Below are 13559 nucleotides of genomic sequence, written 5' to 3' on the forward strand. Positions count from 1 at the left end.
GATATGTCTACATGAGTGTAGAAAAGTCCTTTGCAGAGTTATCCCAGCCTGACTGGGCTAGCTCAGGTACTGAGCTTGTGATAGCTGTAGCAGGAACAGGACACAGAAGGGTTAAGTGATCTCGAATTCACCCAGGATCTCAGATGTGCTTTGCAGCTCTGCTGAGCTCCCTGCTACCACAACTACTTAGTACATGAGCTAGCTAATTTAGTCATGCTGTCTATCCAGTTACATACTGAATATCCTTGTTTGGGTTTTCTGTTTGTTTGTTTGTTTTCACAGTGTGAACAATGTTTCATAGTGTGAACAATAAAAAACCTGAATATCTCTTCATACTTGATTAATCATTGAATTTTCCTAAATTGTAGTTGCTCCCAGATAGCCATGCCATAGTCCGGCAGTAGACGTCACAGACTCAACATTCAGCCCTCCAAGGAGGCCTTTGAACCCCAGGTTCACCTGAAGACATGGATATGATGGTAGCAGCTACAGCCCAGGACTTGCTGCAGGAGTGGGGACTTCCCTGTGTGAGGGCACTCACTGTCACACAGCTTGGCTCAGGAAACCTCCAGAATTCAGAAACAATGAAGTTGAGGGTCCTTTGTAATTGTATTAAGTAGCATGTGTCAGCGTCAGAAGATGAATGCAGCTACAAAAAGTCAGAAAATTATTGGTTAATAGAGTAAAATAAAAATAATATCATCCTTATCGCTCTCTACAATTACCTGAAAGGAGGTTGCAAAGAGGTGGGTGCTGGTCTCTTCTCCCAAGTGACTAGCGACAGGACAAGAGGAAATGGCCTCAAGTTGTGCCAGGGGAGGTTCAGACTGGATATTAGGAAAAATTTCTTTACTGAGAGAGTGGTGAAACACTGGAATAAGCTGCCCAGGGAAGTGGTGGAGTCACCATCACTGGAGGTGTTCAAGGAATGTGTGGACGAGGCATTGCGGGACATGGTTTAGTGGGCATGGTGGTGTTGGGTTGATGGTTGGACTTGATGATCTTACAGGTCTTTTCCAACCTTAGTGATGCTGTGATTCTGTGATCTGAAACAATATCAGTATATGCATGTGTTTCTATACTAAGTTTTTTAAAGGATCATCAATGTTTAGTGCTGTGAGCCCAAACTTGAATTTTACACTTCATACTGATATTATAACCCTGGTGGTGTTAAGCATGGCTTCTTGGCCTTTACCCCAACTACAAAATTAAACGAGTGCCCTTCTCTGTCTCAAAAGACAGTACAGAGGAATAATGACCTCTTTTCCGCTGTTGAGAATTGCCATTCTTCACGAACATTTTTTTAAGTTGCATTATCTGTGAAATAATTACCTTATTAAAATTACTGTGCTCTCATTTGCCCCTCACCAAACAACACAATGAGAAAAATAATTTTATTATAAAGTTTGTCTTTTTGTTTTTCAGAGCTGTGTATGCAAAGGTAAAAGACCCTGCTTTTGTGATAGCATGAAAGGTAATAAGGTAAGAACAAATACATTTTCCTTTTTTTAAGATTAGCTTATACCTGCAAATTGTTAATACATTAGTTGAGTCGATACAGTGAGTGAATTTATCATGTGATGATATTCTGTCAACAGAGTCTACAGAGAATTGTAAAAGAAATACATTACTTTACAAAATTCTGTTAAAATAACTCTGGGGACACTGTTTAACTAAGAAGAGTTTTAATTTTTTTTTTAAATGCATTAGTTTGTCGACAGCATTGCATGATGTTTGAACACCAACAGAAGAACAACTGTCCAAAGCACTACGTCACTTTCACAAACTCCTAACAAATGCCCACAGATACCATTACCCTGGCAGCAGCTCTCCCGTTACAAATTTCATAATGCCATCAAGGGTGTCATGTTCAGTGCTTCCCTCTTTGCATCTTTGGACCTTGCCCTCTCCCTCTGTTTTTCCAGTTCCTGAAGGAAAGCTACATGCACTGGCGTCAGATACATCTCCTGCAGACAGACTCAGAGGATGAGTTTCTGGGTCCTAATCACAAACACCTTGCCAGCAGTGAGGAAACAGCATCAAATCCATCAAAAGTAACAGAGCCGCAGCTCTGCCTGTTGCCAGTAGTAGCTTGGCAGAGGCTCAGAGTGGCTTTTGACAAACCTGAATTACACAAATGCCAAAAATTCTTTCAAACTCCTGCTTGTAGCTGGAAAAACAACTGATTCACAAATGAAAGGGGCATTATTAAAGAAGTCATGGTTGTAATTCAGGCTAACTGTGGACACAGTGATTGCCGTACTAAACCTTATCAATAGATTCCAGGTGTCTATATAGGCTTATGGTTGTGATTAGTCCCACTGATCGACACATCTGGCTGGTAAAGAATTACTCCCAACTTTCCTCCTTGTACTTTTATTACCAAGAAAAAATGTCACATTGCACCACAGTAAACACTGCTAGTCTTGCCTTTAGGAAGCTTCATTTCAGTGGTGAAGAGTTCTGTCAAAGTAAATATGTTCATTATTAAAACATTATTTTCAGAAGTGGGAAAGGAGAATACTCATGTCTTTAGTAAAATCTCAGTGCTTATTTTTCATGTTCTTTGTTAGTCTAACCTGACTTTGTCCTAACCAGTAAAATTGGCACCAGTTGAAAAATTAAAAAATAAGCTGCCCACTAAAAGAGAAATATTAATAAGAATGAACACCTGCAACTTGTCTTCATCAGTTCCATGTTAAAGCAACTGAGCAATTAGTAGGTAAGAGTTAATCATTATTTACACTGATGAAGTTTTTCAGGCAGCTTTGGAAAGTCAGGACAATTACATTCATCAATATGTTTTCATAACTGTTCAATGTTAAGAAATTCTCCAACCTGAGAATCCTCTGATCATGTTGATCTGTCAAGAAGAAAGTGTGGATAAAATGGCCTGTACTGTATGGAGGGGAGTGAAGCTGTCAGGACAGTGCAGTGCTGCTCTCTATCCGGAGAGCACTCCATGGCTTGCTTCAGTGTGGGGGTAACAAGCTCAGTAGAGGAAGATCAAGGACTTCTTTCGGTTTTCTGTGAGTTAGTACCACACTCCCTCCAGTGGCATGCCTTGGTATAGCATTATCCTTTTTTGCCTTTTCTTGGGACGCTGGTGGACGAAATAAACGATTTGTTATAAAAAGCTATACCGGTTTATGATACAGATCTCACAGACACTTCATAATGCAATTATTATTTTGATTTGTGTTAAAATGTTCTGGGATTATATTCTATCTTTATATATTTTAATACTCTTTTTTTTTTTTAATAATTCAGAAGCTATTTAAAATCTGGTGAGTTAGTGGGATTTTGAGGGGTGAGAATTGGTGGAGGGACAAGCCAAGGTATTTTGGCTTCCCTGAGACTTCTTTTGGATCCTGTCTTGTACATCAAATAATAAGATACTGGAACTTCTGCACAGCAAAATTTCCAATGCATTTTCGTATAACTCTCCCCTGATAAAGCAATAGAAAAATTGAGAGAATTGATAACGCCATCCTCTCTCTCCCATGCTGTGATGTAAAAGCTCTTGAATAGGCAGCTCTTTGTTACCGAAAAATTGTAACCAAGAAAACTCTCCAAACCAAATGATAGTTTAGAAAGCTGACATTGGTTTATTGCAGCACTGGGTGCATGGGGGATTCTTCCTCCTAGCATGCACACCCAGTTGAAATCATTACAAGTATTTAAACAGTTAACAAAGTTAGTTACGCCTACTGGTCCCACCCCTTAGCTAACTATTGGTTAGTATCTTTCTTACTTCATCTTAAAGATACAGTTCTCTTTTAATTGACAACGCATGCCCAGAGAGTAGGGGGCTTATTTGGGTTGGGGGCTTTTCTAGCTCGGAGGTGTGGTTTTTAACATTATAATGAGGTAGGTCAGCCTTAGGACACCTATTTGGGGCATTTTACTGACTTTGCTGTTTGGTATGTAAACAATACCAAGTCTCAAGGTTGTATATCAGTTGTTATCAGGAGACCCAGAAGCTCCTCCAGGGTGCTATATCTCAGTATACTGTTTATCTCAAGGTAAACAATATCAACATAACCCAATACAGCCAGTGACCACAGCCAGACCGTTTCCAGAAAAACTGATGCATATTTCAGTTTATGTGACGCAGTATCTTCTTAATTTGTCTGTACAAAGTTTGCACAAAGGGGTCTGTTCTTTGTATGCTAACTAAATTGTTTAAGTCTTTGGTATCTTCACTGATGTAAAATTGAGCATGCTAAATTGCTGCTATCTAAAGAGCTGAAACACCTTTTCTGTGAGTTTCTAGTCTTGAAGCACTTTATTTTAACCAAAATAAGACTTGCATCTTCATTATATTTAACTAAAAAACTGAAAATGGCCCTTTCACTGTAACTTAGCCTCCTGTTTTCTATATGTGTAGCTTTAATCTTCTGTGTTTCCTTTACATGGTTGGGTTATTTGAAATTGACCTTAAAAAACACATGAAAAAGTAATTGGATGTCTTAATGTCTGAGACTCAGAACAATTTTTAAAAGTTGTTGCTTAATGCAATCTTCTTTTATTTTATCTGAATGGTTTGGTTGCATTTGATTCCCACTGTTTCTTTCCATGGCTTGCATGAAGAGAGGTATTGATGATTTGGAACTGACCTTGCTGTACAGCAGCAGCCATTAAGTTTGCCAACTACAAATTAGAGCTGCTATGATGGATTTGTTGCTGCTTGTAGGGACTAAACACATTATAGAAATATTAACAAGGAATATGTATGAGCTGCTTTCCTAAACTTTTCATGCTGCCAATTAACTTCTGTACTCTGCAAAATCTTGAGTACTGTTGTCTTCTGATATCTTCAGCCATACTTATGAGCATGTTACTTCAGTGGTACCATGTGACCTAGACAGCACACAGGCAGGACCACAAAAACAGGTTAGTATGGGCAAGGGTAATATATCTGCCACGGTAGCAGACACATATATAGAAGTTAAGAGGTACTGAAAGTAATGAGTGCCTTAGAAATCACTTATCAAAAGGAGAATTCATGGATCTTTTAAGAACTTCTTTCTCTTAATGTTTACAGGGTGAAAAAGGCTTTCCTGGTGTTCCAGGTCCACCTGGTCATAGAGGCTTTCCTGGTCCAGAAGGGCCTCCAGGGCTGCAGGGACCAAAGGTAGGCGTGTATGTGAGAGAGAGAGAGACACAGAGAAACTACTGTGCTTGACTGTGACAGTGAGCTATGACTGGGTAGAGAATTCTGTTTTAAAAAACAAAAACAAAACAAAACCTGTTTCAGAGTCTCCTATTTGGTGAGGGATGTTGTGTGGTCACTAGCTGCAATGGTCATTTTTGACTGAGAGGAAGTAGCTGATATGAACATGGGCTTTTATTGTCAGTTGTCCAGTGGCCAGTGCTAAAGCACCTGGACTGAATTGCCAGAGGCAATGAACATGGGTCTAAGTAGATTTTAGCAGCATAACCTCAGTTTTGTCTTAACGGTATACTCTGTTGCTAGAAAGAGAGGAAGCAAGCTGCTACTGAGACAATTATAAAAAATAGATTTAAGAAAATTTGACGGGAAAGATTGTTTTTAAGATAAATCTTGTTCTGTTTAGGAAATACCTAGTATGGAGAGAGTGAATTCAGTGACTTGGGCTTTCTTTCCTGTATGCGTAAACTGATGCTGAATATGCATTTTCAATGACTCCTGCATGAGCAGAAAAAAGAAATAAATTTCTTATTAAAAACCATTTCATTTATATTTGCCTTGAGGAACAGCACTCCTGCTGTCATCAAAAAATTGACTCTGGTGAATAAATTATTTGTGTGTAAATATGGCGTGAACTCAGCCACAGTATAATTCAGGAAGGTACTGCCACAATCACATTATGTCTAGGACCTGCATTAATGTGGTTCCAGCACTTATCCATACCTTTAAACAAATGTTTTTTATAGTTTTAATTTGTTAGGGTAATGTTGCATTATTCTGTCCTATCTCATTTTTACAATACTTTATGGAGCTGATACTCATGGTGGATCTCATACATGTTGATGAGTCATGTATTTGAATTCATTGAAAAGTGTTTAGTAGAGCATTTCCCTTTTAATAAGTGATAATAACTTCTGCAAGAATTGCAAAAAGTAAGGATAATTTATCTAGCAATGTCGTGGTTTAAGCCCAGCCGGACTAATCACCACACAGCTGCTCACTCACTCCCCCCAGGTGGGGTGGGGGAGAGAACCAGAAGAGTAAAAGTGAGAAAACTCGTGGGCTGAGATAAAAACAGTTTAATAAGTAGAGCAAGAAACCCCGCACGGAGAAGCAAAGCAAAAGAAGGAATTCATTCACCACTTCCCGTCGGCAGGCAGGTGTTCAGCTATCTGCAGGGAAGCAGGGCTCTATCACGCATAGCGGTTGCTCGGGAAGACAAACGCCATTACTCCGAATGTCCCCCACCTTCCTTCTTCCTCCCCTGGCTTTATATATTGAGCATGATGTCATATGGTATGGAATATCCCTTTGGTCAGTTGGGGTCAGCTGTCCCGGCTGTGTTCCCTCCCAACTTCCCGTGCACCCCCACCCAGCCCACTCACTGGTGGGGTGGGGTGAGGAGCAGGCCTTGGTGCTGTGTGAGCCCTGCTCAACAGTAACTAAAACATTCCTGCTTTATCAACATTGTTTCCAGCCCAAATCCAAAACACAGCCCCATACAATCCAAAACACAGCCCCATACTAGCTGCTATGAAGAAAGTTAACCCCATCCCAGCCAAAACCAGCACAAGCAAGAACATCTCTGTTAGCCTGAATGCCATCTATTGTCATGTATTATTCCAGTTAGCTTTTCCTTTTCAATGCCTGTACGTTATCGTAAATGAAATGTCACCCAAGATTTTAGGAGCTATGCAGTCCTGTACGTTCCCCATTTCCTTTATGGGAATGATAAAAGTTTCTTATTATCAGTAAAGCTCTAAGTGTCTTGAAACAATTCTAGCAGATTCTGTCTAGACTGTGCTGTGTCATGCTTTGCTGTCTTCTTTCAGCCTTGCTCTCCCATCCTGCTTAGCCCCCTTCCAGCCTCCTCCTGGCTTTCCTTTCCATGCACAACAGTGCGAGTGAGAGTGGCTGGTACATGCATGTACCTGATCATTACATGAACATTGACCATATCCAGGAGCTGAGGAGCTCTCCTGACTACTGGTGAGCCTTCCAGCTATTTCCTCACAGGGAAGCACTACCAGGTCTCACACTTTTAAACAGATCCATAGCAACTGCTTTCTCAACAAACCCTGACTGTTATTTTTTTGACCTATGACGAGATATATCCCCTGTAAACACTGAAAGGGAGGGCAAAGTGCCACAATTTATGCAAATTGTATTAAATGCTTGCTTGCTTTAGTGTCTGTAATAGGCAAATCATTTATTTATTTATTTATATAGTTTCATGTACACATGTTGGTATTGGTAAAATAATAAAAATATTGCACGTCCTGTTGACATATATGTACTTTTTCTCAATTATATTGAAATACGTTGTTTTCCATTTGTGATCTAGGGTGCTCCAGGGCTTACAGGCTTAGTTGGACCCAAAGGTATACGAGTAAGTATTTATATTTTAAACAAACTTGTATGTATTAAATGTCATGCTAAATGCCAATTTGGTTCAGTAATTTGTGAAAAATAAAACCAAAACATTATATATGATTTTGAAGTATTTTTAAAATTTATGATATGGACTATGCACATGCATTACCTGTTTTTTAGAACTTTTGCATTTTTTGCTACACCTTATGTACAAGGTTCATGCTGTATGTATTTAGTATTGGGATGTGCTATGAAAAAGTCAAGACTAGAATTACATGAAGAGTTGTTTTGGGTGTTTTTCTGTGGGCAAAACCAGTCTATGGCAACAGTGTGTAAGCTACCATTATACTTGTTTCACAGTCAGAAGGGTTAAGGAAATAATGATCTTTTGATAGAATCATACTTGCATTCATTCTTCTTTTGAATGCAATCAAAAGAAAAACTGCATCATGAGTTTTTGCTTAATATTTGTAATATTACTCCTCTGTTTTGATATCATTAGGGAGTCCCAGGAATACCTGGATTTTCAGGTCCCCCAGGCCTTCCAGTAAGTAAAAACAAAACTGATTTAACCATTTTTCTCTTACTATCGTCTTCAGTACACAATTATCCTCAGCCCAATATGCTCACTCTAGTCTCAATATCAGCATTGTCAATTAGCCTGGAGATAGCAATCTTAGCATCAGCAGTTCTTACTCATTGTAATGATTTAAGAACACATTGTAATCTGTCAAGTTTTGTGAAACACTGCTCTAACATAAACTCTTTCAGTGTTGCTGTAGGGTAATATGAACATGTGGAAACAAAGCTTGTGTCAATTTTGCACTTCTTTTTAGGGTGAACCGGGAACTGTTGGTCCTCCTGGGCGCTCAGGTATTCCAGGATGCAATGGCACAAAGGTACAAACCAAGCTGAATGTTATGGGGATTGTGTTTGGCTATGCTTAGGAATGGCCAAAAAGCATTCTGAATTTTTCCCCTGATATACAGCAACTTCGATTTGTTTCAGTTTGTGACTTTATCAGCTAGGAAAAATTTGAATCATGAGGCTAGAGAAAGGAAAAGTGCTGCCTTTTTATGTAAGATAGATAATTAAATAATCCATATTAATGACCTTTGCTAAAATGTTAAGAATGTTTGGTATTTTAACAGATAAAACTTTTTTCATTAAATCCAGAAGACCTAATCGGTTTTGTCCACCCTGTCCTTCTGTTGAAATGGATTATAGAAGAGATAGTTAATTAATTTTATTTCACCAGTATCTAGTTTGCAGTTGACAATTCATAAGTCCTGAAAGCAATTAAAAGAAAAGGCTTAATGTTAAGTTACAGGTTTACTAGTTTTTCTTTCCTCTATGAGCAAATGCTTCTAGCATTCTGAAAAAGGGAGTCAGAAAAATGCCTACTACAGAAAATCATACATTTCTAGTGAAACAGTGAACTGATCTGACATAGCTAATAAAGCCCGGTGTCTGGGATAGAAGTCAAGACCCATACAGTCAGGCTGTGCCCCTTCTGGCAAATATGGTGGTAATGCAACTCACAATTTTGGTATGGTAACATAAAGACCTTCTTTTGTAATCACATTTGCTAAAATCAGACCAAATAATAAACAATAATATGCATTAACAGTCACTCTTACTACTTTCAGGGTGATCAAGGTTTTCCAGGTCCTCCAGGTAGAAGAGGTGCTCCAGGCATTCCAGTACGTGTCGGTGAAATTCATGATTGTGTGCATTTCTACCACATAAAGCCATTCACTGAAGGAGCGTAAATCCTCACATTAGCTGGTATTGACAACAGTTGAAATATATACGTATCCCCATTTTATTAATATTAAAACTGTGTGGTAAAGAAACCAAAGTTAAAAGTAATGCTTTGTCTGCTTCATGTTGGGCCTCAACTTCTTAGTTAATGAGTGCATGCAAATTCATTGACTGGTGTTAGCTCTTTAGTGTCTCCGGGGATACTCATGAAAATTTACCACTCACATCTCTAAAGGTGTCATATATATTTAATAGATTGCAGTTTCAGTTCATGCCTAAATATCTTTGAGGATATGGCCTAATTAAGTCAATAAGAACCAGGAATTAAACCCAGAACTTCTCATTATGGTTGCACTGCTTTAACCCTAGGATTTGTTTTTTCTCTGTAGAAATGTGTTATTAAAAGAAACTTCTAAACAACAAATGGAAAAGGAATGCTGTCTGTCAAGTTCCGGTGGTTTCAAGTTTAATAACTGCTAAACATGAGTTTTACTTTACCAGCTCTCCTGATTTTATTTATTTATTTATTAAGGTCAGGCTTCAAAACTGTTCTGCCCTCACTTGTAGAGTTGTAACTGTGAGACTGGACTATTTTTTGACAATATGCCCTTTCTTCTTCAATTGAAGTCTGGTACAGTAAACATGTACCTGGCTATATACTGTGTCCATGAAAATAAATCACTTTAAGAGCACTGAGCTTAGAGAATATTTAGAATGTGTCATTTTAGAGAATATTTAGAATGTGTCCTTTTACCATTGTCTCATTTTACTTTTCTGTTTTAATAATACGATTGTTCTTCTCCCTAGGGTATTGCTGGCATCAAAGGAGACAAGGTCAGTTATTTACACCATATTACATGAAATATTTATTAGTGATCAACAGTTTGTGTGTATGTCAAAATCTCCATTCACGGTAAACAGAAGGTCCGCTTTCCAGAAGAAGCAACTACAAATTTTGGTACTTCGTCTGTACTAGTTGCATTCAACCTGGGTTACAAAACAGTATATAATTTTTTTTCTCCCTTTAACTACTGTTATTGCATAGAATGAATTTAACCCTTTCAAGCACAGAAATAACTAAGCCCCTCCCCCAAACAGTTTATGAATTCATATGGAAATCCACAGATGCACTAGAGAGTATTTCAAAGAGATAAAAACCACTAAAAAAAATTTGAAGGTCAGGACTGTGGGTGAGTAACATAGGTATGTCTGAAATGAAGGCTGCTCCTAACAGACAACTGGAATGCCTGGAAAAGGTATATTCTGTTTAATAAAATCTTTTTTAAAGGTAGAACTATCCAGAGTGGACAGTTGCCATCATTATGCCATTCTGATGTTCCTTATTTCCCTACAAACTGTATTAGAAGATTTGTTCCACTACAGAGTTCTACAGCATAACTTTTTGTCTTCCTTTTTATCTAATTGCCCAGGGGTGCCCTGCAGATGGATATAACCAAGGGTATGGTGCAAAAGGTGATCCTGGATTGCCAGGAATGCCTGGACTTCAGGTAATTCAGAATTAATTCAGACTGTGATATATATATAAAAAAATATTATATGTAATATGTGTGTATATATATTAGAATTATTTTATATAATATGTAATTTTAATGTGTTATATATTTTACATAGATATAGTATTTTTACAATTATGTCACTATTTTCTAAACTAGAAAATAATTGTGTGTCTTTAAAAAATTAACTTTATGTGATCTGATTAATACAATATATTCAAAGTCTTTCTTCTGACTTTACAAAACAGAGTACAACAAGACAATAGTAATTAATTTTGCCATCAGAACCAATAGTGTCCATTATGTGTTAGTAAAGTGAGATAGGGAATTCAGGTTGCACACAAACAACAATACTTTAGAAATGGAGAAAAACTGATCATAGATTTAGGGGTTTACCCCTGCATATAGAATAGAATAGTTCGGCTGGAAGGGACCTACAGCAACCATCTAGTCCAACTGCAAAAATTCCTCATGAAGTAAGATTAAACAGATTAGGCCAGCTCAGCTTCTAGAGGAGTACTAACAAAGACCAGTATGATCCATATTTAGAAAATGGAGATTAATAGAAGAAGGCAGAGCAGACATTTTTTTTGACTGTTCTAATAAACGGAGGACATTAAATTAAAAGGAAATTAAAAATTTTTAATTTTCAATTTCTTTGAAAATGAAGCTTTGAAGTATAGAATTTATTGTGTAGAATATTTGAAAGATGAAAGGCTTGTTAGGGTTAGGAACAGGACTATACGGATTATGAGAATGTCCACAGTTAAACAGGACATATATCCTCACTTGAGTAGTTTAGTTTTAGAACAGATATGTTTCCTCATGTTTCAAAACGTATGCCAACCAATGAAGCAGTGAGGAGGAATTATACTTCTGTGTTATTCTGAGACATGAAAAGGAAATCCAGAGACAGTGCTGCTCCTCTGTTTCTTATTCAGTTCATTGAATTTAGTGTTGTGCTTTGCTCATAATCTTGCCAGGAGATTTATTCGTGTTTCTTTTTTAACATGTAGGGTGCCAAGGGTGCTCAAGGATATTCTGGGGAATTTGGACCACAGGGCCCTCCTGGAGCTTCAGTGAGTATGAACTTACGTCTCACTTGTTACTGTAACATTTGATTTTCCCAGAAACCTACAGAATGACATAACTACAACTACCAGACTTGTTTGAGGCCTAGAGACATGTGTATGTGAAATAAATATCCTTCTGCAAACATCTGATTTTTTTTCAGTTTTTTTTTATTATTTTTATGCATGATAATTTCCATGTTTTCAGAAGCATCTTTGTCCATGTAGGCACAAATTTTAATTTTCACATAATTACCTGTAAATTCATTTTAAATACTAATGTGTATAACTGTAAGAAAGAGAGATGTATATGTTTGCAACTAGACTGTATAGACATTCTATCACCCACTCACAACAAATTGCAGTTGTAAACATGGAAGAAAGAATAAAAATATTGATATGACTCAAGTGAAAATTGGGTACTTCGAAACACCTATATTGGTGCTGAAGATTGTAATTTTTTAAATTAAGGATTTTTTTTTTCCTTTTTTGTAGGGCATGCCAGGGAAAGCAGGACCTCCTGGACCTAAGGTAGTCTCAGATTGGTAATAAGAATGAAAACTTCCTATTTAAGTCATTTTGTAGGTGTTTTGAAAATAAAAAAAAATAACATTTGGGGATTTTTTTACAGGGTCTTATGGGACTGAAAGTAATAGGAACCAAAGGAAGAAAGGTAATTGTATAAAATGCTGAAAACATTTTTTTGAGTTTTGTTTCTGTTTTCTGCTTTTTCTGATCTACTATGGTGAAATGTTTGGGGAAGTAAGTACACTGAAATAAAAGTTTCCAGTATATATGTGGAAGTCTTTGATTGGAAAATGGAAACATGGCAATTAATATCCAAGGACAATCTGTTTTCACATAAGAGCCAATGATGTAAACTTCCTGATAGAAGGGTAGAAACTTAAGAGGAGCCAGTAGTTAATATTTACTAACACATAGCATTAAATTTATTTATGTATCATTTGTACAGTGTTCCTAAATGCTTATCTAAGTATGTAAACATTGATAAATATATAGCATCTGTAGACTCACAACTTTTATGGCCAACATCTTTTCAGTGTCAGCCTTTATGATGCTAGAAAACCACCCAGATTTTGAATAAAAATTGTGTGATTTGTTGTCCATGTTCTTACTTTGTATCCCATGTTATTGACATTAAGCTAGAAATGGCTACGAGTACATATATTGTCTCTCAGGACTTCAGCCTGCAGTTGGAGGACCAGTGTAGTCAGTCTAAATGTCTTTACAGGATCCTTGCAAGAAAATGGGGCATCTCACAGTTATGCTAACTTACCTGCACAGATTCAGCTGTGAACTGAAACAGCACTATCTGACAGTGGGATTAGTTTTAACTTTGTAATTACTACCAGGAATGTGCTAGAAGTTTTCTGGGAAAATTTCTGTAAATAGAATTGATTATTCATTAGCATTAGAGCAGTTCACCATGGAGCATCTTGCTTCCTTATGAGAGTGATGCATTCTTTGCTGTTATGCTGCAAGTGCATGCAAAGGCATTCCACTGGCTTAAAGTCACTGAAAATTATGGATGTTCTTTTGTAGAGCTCCACAGGAAAGATCACATTTAGGACTTTCCCTGTTCTAATAGATCCTTAATGAAAAAGTGTACTGCGATATTAATGTTTTTGGTTAAGAACACATGAA

The 13559-nt window shown here is 37.4% G+C and overlaps 1 protein-coding gene across 1 annotated transcript in view; it reads left to right on the top strand.

The window, feature by feature from the left end:
* Positions 1 to 467: 467 nt before the first annotated feature.
* COL4A3 (collagen type IV alpha 3 chain) overlaps positions 468 to 13559 on the top strand; it is a 53798-nt gene continuing 40706 nt past the window's right edge. Inside the window, exons 1-12 of the mRNA XM_059822845.1 lie at positions 468 to 527; positions 1426 to 1482; positions 5048 to 5137; positions 7518 to 7562; positions 8049 to 8093; positions 8383 to 8445; positions 9196 to 9249; positions 10118 to 10144; positions 10741 to 10818; positions 11841 to 11903; positions 12390 to 12425; positions 12526 to 12567. Coding sequence (XP_059678828.1) covers positions 468 to 527; positions 1426 to 1482; positions 5048 to 5137; positions 7518 to 7562; positions 8049 to 8093; positions 8383 to 8445; positions 9196 to 9249; positions 10118 to 10144; positions 10741 to 10818; positions 11841 to 11903; positions 12390 to 12425; positions 12526 to 12567 — 660 coding nt within the window. The remainder of the gene's footprint in view (positions 528 to 1425; positions 1483 to 5047; positions 5138 to 7517; positions 7563 to 8048; positions 8094 to 8382; positions 8446 to 9195; positions 9250 to 10117; positions 10145 to 10740; positions 10819 to 11840; positions 11904 to 12389; positions 12426 to 12525; positions 12568 to 13559) is intronic.

Source organism: Gavia stellata, chromosome 11 (assembly GCF_030936135.1).
Source record: "Gavia stellata isolate bGavSte3 chromosome 11, bGavSte3.hap2, whole genome shotgun sequence".
Lineage (NCBI taxonomy): Eukaryota > Metazoa > Chordata > Aves > Gaviiformes > Gaviidae > Gavia > Gavia stellata.